Source organism: Ambystoma mexicanum, chromosome 7p (assembly GCF_040938575.1).
Source record: "Ambystoma mexicanum isolate Mex_15411 chromosome 7p, UKY_AmexF1_1, whole genome shotgun sequence".
NCBI classification, from domain to species: domain Eukaryota; kingdom Metazoa; phylum Chordata; class Amphibia; order Caudata; family Ambystomatidae; genus Ambystoma; species Ambystoma mexicanum.
In genome coordinates, this window is record NC_090939.1 from 11988685 (window position 1) to 12009845 (window position 21161).

A 21161-nucleotide genomic window follows, 5' to 3' on the forward strand; every position below is an offset into this window, starting at 1 on the left:
AATAGGTTTTCTTAGTATAGGCCCTTTTTATTAGACTAGACTCCACTAGGACTGTATTATTATTTGATGGCCATAGCTTGCTCCCATCTTAGGTTTAGATTAGGCGTTTATAGCACCCATTTTACAGTTTAATAAACACCTTTGAACTGTGATCACTTGTGTCTGTCTTGCTTTAATACCATGCCTTTCTTACAAGGCCAAACCAAAGATTTTCCAAGAACATTTTAAACCAGTTACTTCAAAAGACAATGCAGGCACAGAAACCCAAGGATGAAAGAGGTGGATGTTCAAACGAAACGCTAAAGATTAGATGAAATTAACCACCAATAAGTCCCTGATGAAAAATTGGAAATTTGTAAAGGAGTAAGGGAAGCTCATTACTTGGGGGTTAATTCTCAAATGGTCTTATGTTAATCACTGAACGGGACAAGGAAGAACATTTGGTTTACAGAAATCCTAAAAGGAAAGTCATTCCAGTTTAAATGCAGGTAGGGGCAGATATGTGAAACACCCCTATAAAATGAAATGTCCACTTCAGCAAAATGCTGCTAAATGCCAGAATTCCATGGCTGAACAGTTTAAAGCAGAGGAAAATTGAATATGTGCAGCAAAAATGAAGAAAATGCATCAACTTTCTGAAAACAAAACCCTCCTATGGGACAAATGTAAATCAGCTGGTGATCATTCCACAGTGGGAATGTGAACATCCCTCCACAGGAAGAGCGTGAAGAAAAAGCAGTAGATGAAGGGCTTCAGGAATGAAAACTGTTAGATTAGAACTGCCAATCTAGGGGGGGGCAAAGGATGGCCTTAGTTGGGAGGGGGGCGTGCGCAAAGCGAGGACTGCTTTCATTAGAAAATATAAGCAGATATGGCATCTGGAGGGCACGGGACACTATTTTAACTGAAAGGGATGTGGGGGGCTCACCATAAAAACGTCTGTATACCACTGCCCTTAACAATGGGCACTTTTGTGAATGGGCAAGCAATGTGTGTGATGAGACTAGAACCAGGCACATGCTTGGGAACAGGGAACTGCTGCATGCAGCTGTACCCGCCCTGATGCACCAGGTGGCAGAAAGCAACCTGCAAGGTTGAGGAGACAAGGCCAGTGGTAAAGGGCAGCCACTTACGAGCGAGCAGATAAGCTGTGCAACAACTATTTTAAGGAAGAAGGAAAAAGCTCATACAAATATTGTGTGGGGCAGACTCCAAAAACAGCATCAGGAACAATAACCAGAGGCCACGCTGGTCCTTGATAGCGAATGGTTTGGCCCGTAGCTTAGCAACTTTAAAGTCAAAACCTCCTGTGGGTACGTGTGTGGAATATCAAAACCTCCTGTGGGTACGTGTGTGGAATATCAAAACCTCCTGTGGGTACGTGTGTGGAATATCAAAACCTCCTGTGGGTACGTGTGTGGAATATCAAAACCTCCTGTGGGTACGTGTGTGGAATATTTTATCAAATCCGATATCGCACACCCCAGCCAAAGAGACACTGTGGACCCCTAAATCAATTTGAAAATCGAAGGTAAAGGATGCCAAGAGAATATCTGGCAGCTTCAAAAACAAGAAGGTGGTAGCCCAAAAGGCCAAGAACACAAGCTGTTAAAGCTTTTATCTCGCGCCCCAAAATGTGTACTCCCCACTAGCCTTTGGCGAGTGATAATATCTTGGCGTGTAGGTAATGAGGTGCTGGGTGCATGTGGAGAACTGTCATTCATGCCATAGGATGAGTGACTATGCCGGCTAGTCCTTGCAAATTTAAATCTTTACCCCCGATTTATCAGAATTGTAGACTCCAATCATAATGAGGGTAATGGGGGCATTTTTCAGGGTGGAAGTGTTCCCTTATTCTGGAAAGAAGGGATAAGAGTACCAAGCTATAAAAAGGGTGATACGTGTGACCAAACGCATTGCTGGATGTGGGCAGAAGGGCTACTCCATCATCTTGATCCAGCGATTGGGATGTCTATCAAATGATATAAGTCATTTATAACGCACCTGTACAGAAATGTTTCTAGCGATGCAGCTGTATGTCCGTTTCCTAAACCTAAAACAGGCTTTTGATCCAAGCAACCAACTTACGACTTAAATTGTGGGAAAAACCGAGGAAGCTTAGTCTTCAAATCAACACCGGGCAACAAGCAGACAAGTAAAGTATATGGCAAAGGACTCACTAACGTCATCTTGTAACCAAAGAGTAGTAAGGCAATGCTGTATCCTTGCACCACCTCTGACAAGGACCTAATAAAACCAGCGGGTAAACCTTTACCTTGATGATCACTGGCTTTACCGCCCTCCTGTTTGCCAACAATATGGTCATCTTGGAGGAGACCAAGAGGCGCTGGTTAGGAGAATTAGGCCATCTAAGGAATAACTCTAAAAAGCAATGGCGATTTAAATGAAACACAAGGACGATCCTCCTCAGAAGGTGTGCTAGAAGAAGTAAAGATTACAGATGGAGAAAGTTGGAGCCAAGCTAAACAATACCCAAATATGATATTCTCAGAGACTTAATCCTGCTTGCCACATGTCAAAGAGCTTCACCAGAAACGTATGTGGCAAAATCATGTGCCTAAACGTGTTGGTGGATGATGAGGTTGCCAAAAGGAGCCCAGTGCCGCCACAAGCCTGATAGTGTTGGGCTTGAGGGAACACGGTCAGGATCCAGTGGCTATCCCTCCAACACCATGTCACATTGCCACTTAGATGCTCCTGGCCCACCAGGGAATTGAGGAGCACGAGTCCTACAGGGCTGGCAGCGCCTATTTGCATGGCTTCCACAGCGTGGGTGCAGTAAACTCATACACATCTAAAAAGCAAAAGAAAGGGACTCTAGCTAAAGCCATGAATCCGAGAGGCAGTAATTGCACAAGGCCTCCAGTTCCCTACAGTTAAGAACGATCAGTGAAGGGAGTCCACCATAGGGTCAGGATGTGACCACTAGCGAGAGGTCCGCCCAATGGAAGACACAAGCCAGCCCCGAATTCTAACATCAGAACTGGAAGCCATCCTCTGGGATGGGATCCCTCCAGCCAATCCACACCAGCAGGCTGAACAGACACAGAGTTCCCTTTCTCAGACAGAGGCTAACAGGCTGTGCAGATTATATGATGTGGCATTTATAACGCACCTGTACACAAGTGTTTCTAGGCGCAAATGTTATGATAGGCAGAGCTACGACTGCCCAGGAGGTGGGATGAGTCAGTCCAGGTCCCTAATCAGGGCTATAAAGCCTCCCCAAGCGTAGAGCTAAATAGAGATGAATTAGGGAGGGTCATTCACAAGCTCCTATAAAGACTCTGTCGCCAGCCTCCAACCTGGAGCTGGGACTGAGGAAGAGCCCCCAGCCCCCCTCATTCAATGTACAAGGGTGCGGGGAACCCCTAAGAGCCAGCGATTAGGTGATCACTTGTTTGGTAATCTTTTGGGGGGACTCAGGGGTCCCTGTCCTGAACTAACTCAAAACTGGGAGAACTCTTTCTTGGTGTTCAAAGATTTGCCTGAAGCACTATCCACATCCTGGAGACCAACCATCCAGACAACTTTAGTAGTTCAGACATTATCAGTTTTCTTTGTCGCTAATTTGTGCACAGTCCATAATAACGCTTTTGGTTAAGCACTACTTTTAGTTTGCCCTTTATGTTGTCCCATGTCAAATACAGCACAATGAGAAAGGCAGCCGCAAACTTCAGTCACTTCTTAACTCATATAGAAGGAAAATGCTCATAAGAACACTGAAGATGTATGATGCGAAAGCCTGGCAAGGAAACCACCGCAGGCACTGGATACAATCTCAGATGCCCTACTAAGATATGCTGCAAGCCTCCCGGCATGGATCCGTAGGGTGGCGCTGTACTGGGAACTAGCGAGACCTTCATGATCAGCCAAGGTGGCACGTTCACCTGTTCTATGCTGCATAAATACATATATAAATAAATAATTGGGACCTAAAGAGCACCCCCCCCGAACCCCTCGGAGGGGTGATGAGGAAACTGGTATGATCAGAGCTGGAGAAGTTACTCCCGAGACAACACATGTAATAGCCTTGCTGCTGTAATCCTGCTTGACGAAACAAGAATCCACACACAGGAACGTAATTAAGTGGAAAATAGATTCCATAGAATTGCAAGACGAAATACTGACAATTCTGCTCCGAACGGCTCCTTAAAAGTTTACTCAAAACGCGTCTGTTCACCAAGACAGCTCTAAACCAATGAAGAGCTGGAGACTGAGGCTACAGATCGGGCGGGCAGTCTTTTACAACTAGACAGAGTAACTACAACCTGCGGCACATGGACAACCTTGCACATGTTCCAGTGTTGGCAGGCACTAATGGAAGCAGAGAGAAGACTGGCTAAACTCCAGGCCTCGAGGCCCAGAAACATGTCTGATTTCCAGGATACCCCTCATTAATATTCATGAGGTAAATTTCCATACAATGATTCTAAATATATGCACTTATCTTCTCATGAATATTAATGAGGGATATTCTGAAAACCCATCAGGATTCCGGCCCTTGAAGCCTGGAGTTGAGCACCCCTGGGCTAAAGCCATTACTAAGATATAAGGGTATATGCAGAGCAGGTGGCAGTCTTTCTCTCATACAGGGAGAAGCCTCGTCAGTATATTACACATTGGGGGACTTTCTGCTGCCAGGTCGCCTTTCGAAACTGACAACAGGAAATGGACCTAGAGCTAAAAGTGCAGGACTATCATTTTTTATGCTTAGTGAACAAATGCTTCTTTTAATGCAATGTGTTACTTTTTTGTACAGGCAAATTGAGAACTCTTTGATTAAAAACACTTGTGTACAGGCACGTTATAAGACATGCATTACTTACCGTAATAGCATTTCTGATGATTGTATCTGCTTAGATTAACATGCTGTGCATATAGACGGACATCCAGTGGTAACCGCAGAGTATTGCATCTCGTCTTTCGAGGATCGAAAGGGGACGTCGGCATAGGCGTGTCTGTAACCTTATCCCTAGCGTGACGTGTAGTGTACCCAAAATCCCTCACGCGCCGAGGTCCCTCCGATTGTATTTCTTCTGCCATGAGGGAGCGAGCCCAAGGCTAACGTGAGTGAGTACATAAAGAGAAAGTAGTAAGACGTCTATGTTCCTTCAACCGGAGCGGGGAGGAAGGGTGAGCGCATGTGAATCTAAGCAGATACAATAGTTAGGTCGCTTTGCAAACTGTGGTTGACGGTGTTGTGACAGTTCATTAAGAGGGAGGTGCACTTCTAGCCACTATCCAGCTTCTCTCCCGCCAGATTAGTGGAAAGTCTCAGGCGGGCCTTGGGGGGGTCAATCCTCCTTCAAAGAATCAAAAGGGAATTCCTGGAAGCTAAAGAGAGAAGGCATTTATTGGGGTTCAAAAGGCAATTTCTCTTTGGGGATGGGGAGGATCTGAATTTGGCATTCCTCTCTGGGTGTTCACATGGTGCTGCCTCTCTAAGGGAATTAGAAGGTGCTTCCCTCTAAGGCAATGGGGTGGTTAATAGGGTGTCCCTCTATTAAAGGTCCTACATCACTGTCTGTTCAGAATTGTCTCTTAGGGCCAGAGGGAGTGGGGTCGCAAAGTTATCTGGGGAGATCCTGAGTTTCAAGCAGTGTCCCACTCCGAGGAGCGAGGGTCGAAGATGTCTCTGCTAAGGGATTCAGATGTCGCCCCAATTCTCCATGCAAAATCCTGATCTAGATATTCACAAGCGGTCACAGGTACTTACATAGCTCACACTTCAGTCCATACACCTCTCCTATGGAGTTGATTCTTACAAGGGGGGTGTTTCCGATATTCTCCAAGATTGTAGACATGATTTTCGATGGTTTCGATCTACGGAAAAGAAGAAACATACATGAATAGGGAGCGAGAGCCGCGTGCGACAGCTCAGCAACGGGTCACTATATGAAGAGGCTACTCACTTGTAACTGTAGTTCTATGCTGCAGAGAATGATGCCTGCTATGGGCGGGACACAGTGAAAGAATGACGCTCACAGAGGTTCACTGGGGTGCGAGTGAGTGTAGCTGGCTGATTGTGAGGCTTGCCGGGGCATCCAAGGGTGTCATGACTTGTTTCGCAGAGGGAAAGCAGTATTCAGACCAAGACAGGCCGAGAAGAATACCCCAGATGAAGGAAGGAATGTGGGGGATCTTTTGGCTAGGATTAATGAAAAGAAAGTGGTCCCTAGGCTCTTTGACATCACGCCCAGCACAGACCCTCAAACTAGGCAGCATCTCTGCATTCTCAAGAAAGCAGCCACCCAGGCTCAGAGCGTTTTGGCAGCGTAGTGATATATTTAATTTGGCTTTTTATAACGCAACTTATACAATAACCGAGTGCAGTTTTGAAGCACGGATCCGGGATTCGAAACTCTGTTGCTCTGCGCGGTCTTGCTTCCAAGACCAGCGCATTGCCCCTGTGCTATCCTGGCTCCTAAGGGATCAGAAGAGGGCTCAAGGGTCCTCGGTAAGGGTCACTTCTGGAATTATTCAGGGTTAACAGTGGTTTTGTGAAACCAAATCTTAAGCTTGGAGGGATATACAAATCTTGCTTACAGCAGTTATGCGTGAAGTAGGGGCTGACAGAAACCACCCAGCCTTGAAGTTTGCTTGAATTTTTTTATTCTGAAGCTGAGGTGACCCTGCTTTGCTGGGACTCCTATGGTTGTCATCTTGAAGGGAAGTGAAATCCAGCTTTGAAGAGATCCCAGGTTGGGTATTGAGAAGGGAAGGTCAACCTCTATGCGCTGCGGACTAGACAACTTCATTGGTCCTGGATTGCTTCTGGGGAGTGTCACAAGCTATGGGGGGGGGGGGGAGAACAACACAGCTTGGATATAGACTTTAAACTCCTTTATTATGCACATGAAATGAAACAGGACGGAAGGGAAGACCCTATATGAAGAAAATCAAAGCTTCATCTCCGGAATGTCCTTCTCAAGCTTCATCTTCCCTGAACTCCCCACCATCACTCAACCCTCAAGTGTGCATCTTAAGGAGCAGTGGCCACCCAGATGGTACAAGTTAAAAAGTCTGACGAAAAGGGGGAATTCTTTAGTCAAATCAATAGCGAGTTTTTTGTGCAGTGTTTCCCCATTAGCTGAAACCTAAGCAGTATGCAAGACCACAACTCTGAAATGCATCCATAGACTCTCCAATAACCCCCTCACCCCCCCCCCGCTCCCCACGTGCAAGGGTCTAAACAGAAAAGGCTCTTGGGATTTTGCTGCAGAGTGATATTCAATTCTTAGGAAAATTAAAAGTCAGAAATAGAAAAAAGGTTTCTGGTTCAAGGCAAAATGCAGTCTTCCTTCAAATAGTCTCTTTGTGTCCCCCCCCCCCCCCAAGCATCCTTGTAGACGAATGGCCCATTTAGGACAAGAAATAGGTAGCTTTGCAGAAGTATCTCAGAACCTCATCCTTTAGTTCTGCGGTTCGGGTTTGCATGTTCGAGGGGAGGCTGGCAGGGAGGATCTTCCGGCTCCCCCTCACCTCCCTGTGTCCTGACTGTAAGGAAGGCATGGTAGCAACAGCAGACACAGACACAATAGATGCAAGGTTCAAACACCTGTATTTTATATTTAGTACGGTTGGGAGAATTCCTAACTTGCCCCAACTCTAGAATGGGGGTAATCTCGGTCATTAAACAAATAACAAGCAAGTCCAAGTCAGTCTAGTCAAAATATAAAAGGCCTATACTGAAAAAAAAAAAAAAAATTTAAAACATTTTTTTTAAAAATCCCACCCTTGCCCTCCTTCTCAAATGACAAATGTGTAAAGGGGATATAAAAAGTAAAAATAGTGTCTCAAAAGAAATGTCAGAATGGCTTGGGTAACAACTCCCTTCCCCGCATTCAGAAGCGCAGGGTCTCGAGAGTTTCTTAAAAGGATAGGTGGTTAGCACAGTTCTATCAATCTGGCCCACTTTGCCTTACTGCTACAATTCAACAGTTCAGGCTTGGGCTTCAAGCTTTTGATAGTTCAACAAGTTTAGGCTTCGCCCGCCTGGCCACAAATGCACACTTAAACTCTTAACTTTTAGATTACCACAGTTCACCACAGGCTTCCCTCTGCTGGGCTCGAGCCCGTCTTTCTTTTCTCCTTATGGGGTTCCCTTTCCCACGTTTCGTTTCATACAACTTTTATTTGACTTTACTTTTACTGTCTAAAACTTTCGAAACTGCAAGGATTTTTCATAGACCTCTGCATGACCACCTCCACCTCTCTTTAAACAACTTGGCAATCTTCATCAACTCTCAATGCCAATGCCTCTTGGTACTTGTAGTTTCTTGGAATTATTTCTTTACTTTGCCCTCTTGGTGTATTTAAAGTTCATATACTTCGGTTTTCCGCTCAATCAACTTTCATTCCTGGATCGCAGTTACTTTCTCGCCTTCGTTTCCCGCTTTATTACAACTTCAAACATTTCACAGAAACTTTTGAATGTGCGATTCCGCCTTGCAGGACCACTCTGTTACTTTGTATAGTCTCATCACAGTCTTTTCCATTATACGTTTATCAACACACACGCAACCTTCAACTCTTGTTAAAGTTTCATTTGCTTCAAACCGGGCCTTTGTTGCCTTCGATAACTCACTGGTCATGTTAATTGGGTTTCTTTCTTCAACGGCTTTCATGAAACAGTCAAGGCCATTACCAATACCGCCTCGGCTCCTCCCCGACTTGGTCGTTCACGCAGGAGGAGATCGGGCCGCCTTGAAGCACTTTGAAGGTGTATCCTTTCTTCTCAATCGTTTTCAATCTTGATATACTTACGGCTTTCCAAAATTAAGGAATTATCGCCTGGCTCTCACTCGTTCACGGCAAGTGCTGATCTGCCCCTTGGCCTTCCAACTTCGATAGCTTGGTTTGCATCAGCCCCGGAAGAGCTGCTCCTTCTCATACCCGTAGACAACATGCCTGCGCGCGCCACCTTTTATCCTGACAGCGAGTGTTAATAAGTGGCAGGTGTGGTATGTTAGGATTACGTTCCTGACTCTGCCTGATCTCATTAAAGGTACAGAGCCAATGCAAGTCATTAGAGGTAATCTTCCTGGCCTCATTCTTCACCTTCATCGGCTCAGTAGTGTTGTTAGTGTGAAGTGGGGAGGAATTATGGGAGCTGTAGTTTCCCATAAAATAGGTAGGGACAGGGGTTAGATGGGCTGCGGGAAAAGGGGGGGGGAATACCATGTCTCACCATCAGGTGCTTCTTCTCCACAACCCGAGGACCCTAACCTCGGTGATACTCCCTCGCTTGTCCATTCCCAGGTCGGGATCCAAAAGCAATGGCCTTACCCTGGCCACCTGAGTACGGGATCCCCAGGGACTAGGTTGTGAAACTCCCTCTGGTTTTTCACATGACCCTGCATCCGCCCAACCAGTTCTTACTCTCCTCACCAGTCCGACACTCACACATGCCTATTGGCCTACGGCTAGTCCTCCCCTTTGCTTATTGGCCTACGACTAGTCCTCCCCTTTGGTCCTTGTGTGGTCTTTGCCTCCTCTGCGTTCTGCTATTTGTGTGTTACTCAAGTTGTGACCTGGCCTTGCTGGAATACTACCTCAGTTTCCAAGAGAGTCCCAACTCTCCTTGACACCAATGGTCACCTCTTGCTTTCCTCCTCTAGCAAGGTTACTCATCCTCCCAGCTCCTTGACGCCTACCACCCCTCCTTCCTGCTTCTCCCCACAAGCTCTCCAACCTGGGCTCAGTTCCTCACCTGAGATGCTACCCGCCTATGCGCCTCCAGTCGTCCCCTCTCAAACCGCCATCCAACTCAATAACTCTCACCACCTCTCTGCCACCTAGAACTCCTCCAACCCAACCTGTATCTTTTGCCTTTATGCTCCAGATTTTCCGCCCTCATTGCTCAGAACCTTGCAACCTAGACTGTGGTTCCTGACGGTTTATAGGCTTACTTCACCCCCCCCCCCCTGTCCGGGCTCGAATTAAGTGTCTATCTGTGTTTCATGATTATTGTGTGCGTGTGAATGGTTTAGATCTAGCCCCCGCATCTAGCCGCTTGTCATCCGCAATGGAATTAGTTAAAGGACTGCTTGTGCTCCGCGATGGGTGGAATGAGCCTTCAAGAGGCTAGTCTGACATCTTAGTCTTTGCACTGGCAGGCATGCCTGATGCTATGCACACCCAGAAGATCACAAGTGGGGCAAGTGCTGGCTGCCAGAGGCTGGCTTGCTGCTGATTGCATCTATTTTGTTCCTTATAGCGTGAACCTAGCTTGTGAAAAGCAGAGGGATTTTACAATGGGAGGGTTACAGGATTGGGCTTCGCATTGTATACAGTAGTGCAGCTTGGTGTAAAGATTTATATTCGTCCGGCAGGTATCTCTGTTCTTCGCGTGTTTGGGACTTGCAGGTGAGAGTTTCTTAGGCATTCTGATGTTTAACGCTACACAAGTGATTTAGGAACTGCACGGGAGATTTCCCTGTGCTGGCAGAACTGCACAGGACGTTCCCTCTTATATTCATGTGATTTATTTATTTGCCTTTATAAAAGCGCTCACACAGCCCAGGGGCATCGAGGCGCTGTTACAGGAATAGGTCTTAGTTGGAGCAGAAAGGTGGGCAATCGGTTACAGAAGCCCGCATACGTGTTATTACAATGTTTAGGTGAGTGGCTTGGTTCCAGTTGCCTTTCATTCGTTAGATAATCTTGAGTGGTTCTCTCATTACAGTGTGGCTTGGATACATTGTTCAAGTAGGAGTCGGCAGGGTTACATTTGAGCTGCGGACATACAGAATCAGCTTTTAGATAAACAGTCTGGTTTTGATGGCATTGCGGAAGGCAAGATGAGAAGATTAATACCTGATGGAATGAGGCAGTGAGTTCCATTGTCTGGATGCAATGAATGGGAAGCTAGCGCCACCACCTCTTGCCCGTTAGATTCTTGGGACCGGCAGTAGGTTGGCATATGGGGATTTAATTGGTCTTGCCGCCGGAAGCGGGCGGGCTCTGTCGGAAAGGTTGGGAGGTGCGGTGTGGTGGATGCATCTATGCGTGATGGCAAGTGTCTTAAACAGGATGCGCTGGCAGACAGGCAGCCAGTGTGCTTGTTGTCTGGCAGCAGAGATAGGTTCCCTTTTGGAGATGCAGAGTGCTGCGCTGAGGGCTTTATTTTGAATGGTTTGTAATCTGTCCAAGTTTTTTGCTAAAGTTCCTGTAAAGAGTACATTACAGTAGTCTAGCTTTCAGCCTATGACAGCTCGCGCAATTGATAGGGAATTGGTGGTGGATAGGACGGTCTGGTGGCATTGAGGAGTTTGGAGAAGTAGGCTGCAGAGGTAGCTATTGTGCTTACTTGTCTGGACATAGTGAGGTTATTGTCTAGGCAGACTCCGAGAGTTTTGACTGACTGGGAGACTGGGTTGATTATGTCAATGGTGAAGGCTTGGTATTTAGCATCAAGGATGATCCGTGCACCAGTGGGGGCTAGCAGAAGTAGCTCTGTCTTGTCCCCGTTCAGGCATAGCCAGTTTTCTGCCATCCATGTGTGGATGGTGGCGTAGATGGCATTAAGGGAGTTGGAATACTTCTCATAGTTGCCGGAGAGAGGCATGAGGACTTGAGTATTGTCGGCATAGTGTACATGATGCTAAGCGAGTCAAGTAGATTGAAGAGGGAGATAGTAAAAATGTTGTACAATGTGGGCGAAAGGCATGAGCCTTGCAGTACTCCGCAGAGGAGGTTGTCTAGATTTGCAGCTGCTAGGTCTGAGAAGACACGCATGACTCCACCTTCGAGGAAGGATGCAATCCAGGTGATTGCGTTCGGAGAGAAAAAGGCTGAGGAGGAGAGATGTTGACATAGAAGATTGTGGTCCACAAGGTCAAATGCTGCCGATAGATTTAAAGGAGGAGAAGGGCAAGTTTACCAGAGTCCCGGATATCGTCTATTTGATTTTTAAGGTCCAATAGGGCCATCTCAGTGCCGTGACCAGGACGGAAGCCGGGTTGCCGGGAGCCTAGGATGTTATTAGATTCTAAAAATTCCTGGACTTGCAGGTATGCTGCTTTGTCCAGAATCATGAGCAGGAAGGGTACAGTTTGTTTATTTTGTTTATTTATTTATTGTGCGCACCGGACCCTGAGGTATCAGGGCACATGTGACAAGAAGGCTTACAGCTTGGTTACAGAGGTTACAAGTTTACAGAGCATGGTAAAAACTATTTTCTTAGCTCCACAGGATGAAGGTAAGGCAGTGAAGTACATATACAAACGGTATGCAGACAGCAGGTCACCATATGGCTGACGTTTACATAATAGCAAATCTATGTCAGGTACAATACATGCGGTAAGCACGTGGGGAGAATGCGGGTTACATAGCATTCTCAGTGAGCCATTTTATTGTATTCCTTCTGAATTTGTTGAACGTTTGGTCAGATCTAAGTGCGTGAGGTAGGGAGTTCCACAATTGAGCTGCCCTAACTGGGAAGCTCGACCCTCCAATAGTGGTCAGTTTAAATCTGGGCACTAGCAGGCAGTTGGGGCTGACTGTTCTAGTTGGTCTACTGTTTTTCTTTCTAGTAAAACGTTCCGTTAGGTACCGAGGGGCTTTGTTGTTTAAGCATTTGTGGATGAGGGAGGCCGATTTGAGGTTGATTCTTTCCTGGGTGGAGAGTCATTTGTGTTTCCGTCTTATTTCAGAAATATGTGCTCTTCAGGGAATACTTAGGGCCGCTCTAAGTGCATTATTTTGTAGCACTTGTATTCTGTTGATGGTTTGTTTAGTTGACCCTATGTAGAGGGAATTACAATAATCTAATTTAGATAGGATAAGGGCTCTGGATAGGATTAGGCAACTGTCATCTGATAGGAATTGTTTCCTGGCTCGTATTAGTTTACATATATAGGCCGTGGATGAGGCCAGTGAGTTAACTTGTTTGGTGAAGGATAGGGTCGAGTCGAGGTAGAAACCTAGGGTTTTTACTTCTCTGGTGACCTTGATAGTGTTTATATCGATGATAAAAGCTGAGTAATTTGGGTTGAGTTTAGAGATGTGAGCTGCGGTGCCCAGGATGATGAGCTCCGTTTTGTCATTGTTCAAGCATAGGCCATGGTTGGCCATCCATGCCTGAACGATGCTCTAGACTCTGTTCACCAAGGCCAGATCTTCCCCATGATCCCCAGTAAGTGGTAGGAGAATCTGGGTATTGTCTGGGTAATTGGTATAGGTGATACCCAGATTGTCGAGATCGTCAAGGAGTGGCTTGGTGAAGATATTGTAGAGTGTTGGCGAGACACAAAATCCCTGGGGCACTCCACAAGTAATTGGTATCGGGTCTGCTGCCGCTGAGGGGGAGAACACCCTCATGGTCCCGTCACTGAGGAATGATTGTATCCAGACTATAGCCTCCCATGAAATGTGGGCCGAAGAGTCCAGGTGATTACACAGGACTCTATGGTCCACCAGGTTAAAGGCGGCTGAGAGGTCTAGTAGGAGGAGGAGTGCTAATTTACCCTCATCTCTGAGTGAGTCTATTTGGGCCTTTAAATCAATAAGGGCAGTCTCTGTGCCGTGTTGAGGTCGGAAGCCAGATTGGCGGGCGCCAAGGAGATGGTTCACCTCGAGGAAGTTCTGAATTTTGGTATATGCTACCTTATCTAGTATTTTTAGTAAGAATGGCACCGTGGTGATGGACCTGTAGTTTGTGGGGATGTTGGGGTCCAGTGTTTGTTTTTTCAGAAGGGGGAGTACCCAGGATTCCTTTAGGTTGCGCGGGATGGTGCCGGTAGTAAAGGAGGCATTGATAAGTTTGGTGATGAAGGGAGCTAGGTCTCTAGCAGCGTCCTTGATCAGTTGTGCTGGGCATTGGTCGCCTTTACAGTTGGATGGTTTAAGTGCAAGAATAGTTTTCTCTACCTCAATCACTGAGACCTTCGAGAAGTTGAATTGGGTGAATTCTTTGGGTTTAGAGATTGGTGTTTTGTTCAGGGGAATTTGTGTTTGGGCTGTTAATGAGGCTTTCTTTAGAGCAATTTTTGTTTGGAGGTTGGCCACTTGGTTGGTTAGTGCCAACTGTATGTCTGTGCACCAAGTTTTATCTTTAATAGAGTCATCCTGTACTGCAATCGGGGTTTCCAATTCTTTTAGAATAGAGAAGCGCTCCTTCATACTGGAGTTGGCTTGGGTAATCCTGTTGTTATACCTTTCTTGTTTGGCCAGGATGATATCCTTTCTGTATTGTGTTGAGATATTTATTAGATTGGTTTTATTTTCAGTGGTAGGATGTAGGTTCCATAACGTTTCGCATTTTCTTTTCTGTAATCTTAGGTTTTTTTAGGTGAGGTGTAAACCAAGAGTTAAGATGCTTCTTTGGTTTACTGTTCCTAAGTTTAAGCGGCGCAATGCTGTCGAGAGCCATGGTCATAGCATTATTGAATTCCTCGACTAGAAGGCCTGGGTCAGTATGGTCTGGTAAGGAGTTAAGATTAGGAAGGATGTGGGGCAAGAGATTGTCTGCTGTGATCTTTTTCTTGTTTCTAGTTAATGTAGGTACGGCGAGGAGGGGTGTTAGAGCAATGGGTCTTTTAGTATTGAGAGTAAAGGAGATTAAGTGGTGGTCAGTCCATATTTGGGGGGCGATGGATGTAATGGAGAGGTTACAGTTGTGGCTGGCAATCCAGTTGAGAGTTCTCCCTTTGGTGTGGGTGGACATATCCACTTTCTGCGTGAAACCTAGTTCTGTCAGGGTGTTGGCTACGGCGGTGGCCTGGTGATCATTGATATCATTGTACCCTAGGTTAAAATCTCCTAGCACTAAGGTTTGTGAGGAGTCTTTTAGCTTTTCAAAGATAACAGTGGTAATATCTTCATTAAAGGTGCCGATTAGGCCTGGGGTCTATAGAAGAGATGGATATTTAATGTTTGAGAGTTGGCAGTGGGTAGTATAATGGAAAGAGACTCGCAAGATTTAATGTTGGGTGTAGAGGTGATTCTCATGGAGAGATTGGTTTTGGCGATGATCGCTATTCCTCCACCTCGTGCATAGAGTCTGTCAGCCCTAAGGATAGTGGTTATGGGTCTGTAGTTATTGGGATTAGAAGGGTCAAGAGAGTTTTATTTTGGATTTCTTTTTTTTACAAGGGAGACAGACCCTGTCTTCTTTTAGGCTAGGAGGAACTGATCCTGATGCAAAAGAGGTGTTGATGAACGCCGTGATGAACGCCGCGATGAACGGTGTGAGCAGGTCAGCGCATTCCTTGAAGAGGGATGCAGGGCAGATGTCACCTTTGCATGTGGATGGTTTGATGTTCTTCAGGATAGCCGTGACTTGTGTCTCATTGACGTCTCCGAACGAGAAGAGGGTAGTGTCGGTAGTCAGCTGGTTCGATGTGGGTGGTTGAGACGTATTGGCGAGGAGTGGGTTGAGTTGATTAGCTCTGATTTTGTTCTGCAGGGTGTCAAGATTGAAGAACATGGCTGCTTCTATGTCAGTGCACCATGCTTCAATCTTTAGTGTGGTAGGAGGAGGGGAGGCAGGAGTTTCTAGCTCCCTAAAGATGGAGAAAATGTCTTTACAGTCGGACTTAGCATTATCTATTCTGTTGCTGAAAGAGTTTGCTTTGGCAAGGAGAATAGCTTTTTTGTATTCATTAGAAAGTTTGTTGAACTAAAGTTTGTCTAGTGCAAGTTGGCTGGCTTGCCATTTTGATAGGGCTGCATGCTTTTTGGGTCGTATAGCCGAGAGTTCAGGAGTAAACCAGATTTAGCGTGTTTAGTGGGTTTGGCTTTACATACTTTTAATGGTGCAATGGCATCAATAGCTTCTGCTGGAATGGTGTTGAGTGAGAGAGCCAAAGCCTCAGGATCTTTGGAGAATGGAGCCTCAAGGGATGGGACTTTGAGGTAAGGTGCTAGCCTTTCCCTAGTGAGGAGCTGTGCACTTCTAGTGGATGTCGAAGGGAGAGGTAAGGTGGTGGCTTTATGGACCTTCGGCGTAGAGAGTGTGACAAGGATGAGGTGGTGGCCAGTCCATGGAGAGGGAGGTTGGCTGTGACATCTGGGCCACAGTTCTGGTGGGCTAACAGTCGACGGTGTGGCCCTTGTGAAAAGGCATCCACGTATGGAGTGTGAAAAGCCTAGAGTTTCTAGTGCTTTCGCAAGGTTTTTGGCCGGAGTCTGTTTGGGGTCGTGAAGTCCTAGGTTTGGGTCACCTTCTAGGATAAACTGAGATGAAGTTTTGAGGTTATCTGAGACAAGGTGCGTGATGGAGGAGCGGAAGTCAGCTAGAGTGCCCGGTGGGCGATATACAATGTGAAAAGTGATGGTGCAGTTGTGTGAGGTGGCGATCTTTAGGGATAGAAGATCGTAGTTACGGGAGTTAGCGTGGTCTATTTTTCATATAGAAATTGAGTCTTTGGCTATGAGTGCCACTCTGCCTCCTTTAGTGAGAGAGCGGTCCTGGCAGAGTATGGTATAGCCCAAGGGGAGCGTTATTGCCAGAGCTGAGCCTGATGCTTCCTGAAGGCAGGTCTCGGTCACAGCACATAAGTCTAAATCATGGGTAGTGATTAGATTGTCTAGGTCTGACGCATGAGCAGAGATAGATCGGGCATTGATGAGGGTGCAATTAAGATGTGTTTCAGCAGCTTGGCATGTGGTTGCACTTTCCTGACTGTGGGTCGTGGGGAGGGAAGGCTCGTTCCGGGTAGAGGGCTCTGGAGGGGCAGGCGCGGTGGGAGCCTGTGGCTTGGGCGAGTCCATGATGTGAGGTTTAACTGTGTGGAGGACATTTTCTCCGTAGCCCATGTCCCTGGAGCATAGCCTAGGGTTGCGGCAGGAAGTGCTCATGGGTCGTGTTGTGTGCAGGTGTGTGTGAGGGTTTGTGCTTGAAGGCACTCGTTGCGGCGAGCAGTGTGCAAAGGGACTGTTTTATGGGGCCAGCACTGGCTTGTGGGCACACGTGACAAGCCCCTGCCCCTTCACTACAGTATTAGGGGGACCAGGGAGTCCTCAATATACCACCCCAGTACCCAAATTACGAAATGGTTGGTGGTGTGCTGCCATGAGCTGCCCGTACCCCTAGGGTCAACCCGAGTACATCAACGGGGCCCTGGAAGCCACCAGGACCAAGAATGCCCTCTTGTAAAGCATTCAAAATTCAGCTTTAAAATTAATGCATTTCCTTATAGTGGCCAAAACCACAATCTACCCCTCCCCCCCCCTACATTCCCCGGCAATAAAACTTTCTTCATCGCCAGGGGACACAAAAATATGACAGAGGACCAAGGAAGAGATTTAGGTTCTGAGTAACAAACATTCAGAGGTGTAACATTTGAAAGTCGAAACATAGCACCATAAGGAATAGTGCAAGCAGAGGCGCATTAGTGCAGCTTACTGCTGATCATGCAGTCCAGCACATGTGCCGCCAGCTGCTGCTGATGATGCAGTCCAGCACATGTGCCGCCACCTGCTGATCATGCAGTCCAGCACATGTGCCGCCAGCTGCTGATCATGCAGTCCAGCACATGTGCCGCCAGCTGCTGATCATGCAGTCCAGCACATGTGCCGCTAGCTGCTGATCATGCAGTCCAGCACATGTGCCGCCAGCTGCTGATCATGCAGTCCAGCACATGTGCCGCCAGCTGCTGATCATGCAGTCCAGCACATGTGCCGCCAGCTGCTGATCATGCAGTCCAGCACATGTGCCGCCAGCTGCTGATCATGCAGTCCAGCACATGTGCCGCCAGCTGCTGATCATGCAGTCCAGCACATGTGCCGCCAGCTGCTGATCATGCAGTCCAGCACATGTGCCGCCAGCTGCTGATCATGCAGTCCAGCACATGTGCCGCCAGCTGCTGATCATGCAGTTCAGCACATGTGCCGCCAGCTGCTGATCATGCAGTTCAGCACATGTGCTGCTAGCTGCTGATGCAGTCCAGCACATGTGCCGCTAGCTGCTGATCATGCAGTCCAGCACATGTGCTGCTAGCTGCTGATCATGCAGTCCAGCACATGTGCCGCTAGCTGCTGATGATGCAGTCCAGCACATGTGCCGCCAGCTGCTGATCATGCAGTCCAGCACATGTGCTGCTAGCTGCTGATCATGCAGTCCAGCACATGTGCAGCTAGCTGCTGATCATGCAGTCCAGCACATGTGCCGCTAGCTGCTGATGATGCAGTCCAGCACATGTGCCGCCAGCTGCTGATCATGCAGTCCAGCACATGTGCCGCCAGCTGCTGATCATGCAGTCCAGCACATGTGCCGTCAGCTGCTGATCATGCAGTCCAGCACATGTGCCGCTAGCTGCTGATCATGCAGTCCAGCACATGTGCCGCTAGCTGCTGATGATGCAGTCCAGCACATGTGCCGCTAGCTGCTGATCATGCAGTCCAGCACATGTGCCGCCAGCTGCTGATCATGCAGTCCAGCACATGTGCCGCTAGCTGCTGATCTTGCAGTCCAGCACATGTGCCGCCAGCTGCTGATCATGTAGTTCAGCACATGTGCCGCTAGCTGCTGATCATGCAGTCCAGCACATGTGCCGCCAGCTGCTGATCATGCAGTCCAGCACATTTGCCGCTAGCTGCTGATGATGCAGTTCAGCACATGCGCCGCTAGCTGCTGATGATGCAGTTCAGCACATGTGCAGCTATCTGCTGATGATGATGCAGTTCAGCACATGTGCAGCTATCTGCTGATGATGCAGTTCAGCACATGTGCAGCTATCTGCTGATGATGATGCAGTTCAGCACATGTGCAGCTATCTGCTGATGATGCAGTTCAGCACATGTGCAGCTATCTGCTGAAGTTCAGCACATGTGCAGCTATCTGCTGATGATGATGCAGTTCAGCACATGCGCAGCTAGCTGCTGATGATGCAGTTCAGCACATGTGCCGCCAGCTGCTGATCATGCAGTCCAGCACATGTGCCGCCAGCTGCTGATCATGCAGTCCAGCACATGTGCCGCCAGCTGCTGATCATGCAGTCCAGCACATGTGCCGCCAGCTGCTGATCATGCAGTCCAGCACCTGTGCCGCCAGCTGCTGATCATGCAGTCCAGCACATGTGCCGCCAGCTGCTGATCATGCAGTCCAGCACATGTGCCGCCAGCTGCTGATCATGCAGTCCAGCACATGTGCCGCCAGCTGCTGATCATGCAGTCCAGCACATGTGCCGCCAGCTGCTGATCATGCAGTCCAGCACATGTGCCGCCAGCTGCTGATGATGCAGTCCAGCACATGTGCCGCCAGCTGCTGATCATGCAGTCCAGCACATGTGCCGCCAGCTGCTGATCATGCAGTCCAGCACATGTGCAGCCAGCTGCTGATCATGCAGTCCAGCACATGTGCCGCTAGCTGCTGATGATGCAGTCCAGCACATGTGCCGCCAGCTGCTGATCATGCAGTCCAGCACATGTGCCGCCAGCTGCTGATCATGCAGTCCAGCACATGTGCCGCCAGCTGCTGATCATGCAGTCCAGCACATGTGCCGCCAGCTGCTGATCATGCAGTCCAGCACATGTGCCGCCAGCTGCTGATCATGCAGTCCAGCACATGTGCCGCCAGCTGCTGATCATGCAGTCCAGCACATGTGCCGCCAGCTGCTGATCATGCAGTCCAGCACATGTGCCGCCAGCTGCTGATCATGCAGTCCAGCACATGTGCCGCCAGCTGCTGATCATGCAGTCCAGCACATGTGCCGCCAGCTGCTGATCATGCAGTCCAGCACATTTGCCGCTAGCTGCTGATGATGCAGTTCAGCAGATGCGCAGCTAGCTGCTGATGATGCAGTTCAGCACATGTGCCGCCAGCTGCTGATCATGCAGCTGTGAAGGCGTCATGAAGGAGGACAAAGACAAGAGTTTCTCGATTCAAAATAATCGCTTTTATTAACTTAAATGTCAGGATGGAGAAAGGCCTTACTTACCCTATGCTAAGGTGGGATTTCCCTACCTAAATAAAACTAAGGAAAGTCTGAGTCAAAGAGTTCAATTTAGGAATCTGTGTCCAACCCCTATGCTTACCCTCACAACTAGAACTATACAATGTTTAGGGATGTCACCAACCAAAAGAAAACCAGTGTTTAACACAAAGTCCTGAGCTTCTTCCAGAGCAGCTTTCTTCAGCTCCCGTCCTCTGTTTGGGGTTAAAAGACAGGGACAAATGCTTGAGGGAGAAAAGACTGAAGATTATTGTTTCGAAATAACCTTCAGTCTTTTCTCCCCTGAACATTTGCCACTTGGATAAACCCCTTCCCACACCCCCACCCCGAAAACACCACTGCCACACTTCTACCCCCACCCCCCCTACTTACCTTGACTTGGACTCACTGGTTCCTGCGACTCCTGTTCCCTTTCACTTCCGTGATCGGGAATCCGTGCGGCAGTGACCTTTCCTTTTTTTTGGGGGGTGGCGGGGGTTTCGGGTCAGCCGCAGGGTATGCAGGTGACACCCCCCAATGCACCCCCCCCTCTCGGGACTGCGGGACAACTGCGCAACCCCCGCTCACAGTATAGTAAGTGGAGGTTTGGGGACACCCCCGCAGCCCTAGAATGAAAAAGAAATTACCTACCCAACCAAAAGTCGAACTTTTAGAAAGTAGAACTTTTGGTAGTAGCTTATCTAGGACTTTTGGTTGGGTAGGTAATTTGTTTCCGTCTTTTTGGACGAAACCCCTTTCCTCAAGCATTAAACAGTTCAACAAAGTAAAGGTTCCCTTTCTTAGAGTAAGAAAACTTTGCTGCCCCAAGGTAGGACTCAGGATGCCCTTCCTCAAGTTCCAAATCATATTCAAACATCTGTGAAGTGAAATGTTCCTTGTCAGAACTCAGGGGGTTCCCTTCCCCAAGCTCCAACTGCCACACTTCAAAAGAAAACACAAAATGTTCTTGTCTTCCACAGTTTAGTTAAATGTCGTTTTTGAATACACTGTTTGGATGATTTTGTTGCTTGCACATGTTGAAGAAATGGCACTGTATATAAGGCTTCAATAACTTTTGGTTATCTGTTCTTTTCAAATACACTTATATTTCAGAATACTGTAGTTGAATTATGTTCATTTTAGCACTTTAGTGTATGGTGGTTTACATAGATTTAAACTTTCTCTCCGCTTGTTGGCTTTCATTGGTTAGTAGTAAAGTTTTAATTCAATTTGGTATTCAATAATGAAGTCTTTAGTTTAGGG

The 21161-nt window shown here is 47.6% G+C and overlaps 1 protein-coding gene across 4 annotated transcripts in view; it reads right to left on the reverse strand.

The window, feature by feature from the left end:
- The window catches only part of LOC138525617 (cystathionine beta-synthase-like protein), a 398784-nt gene that overhangs the window by 284725 nt on the left and 92898 nt on the right, over positions 1-21161 (reverse strand). For all 4 annotated transcript variants that reach the window (XM_069635667.1, XM_069635666.1, XM_069635665.1 and 1 more), the window contains exon 3: positions 5738-5844. In XM_069635667.1, the coding sequence (XP_069491768.1) occupies positions 5738-5844 (107 nt within the window). The remainder of the gene's footprint in view (positions 1-5737; positions 5845-21161) is intronic.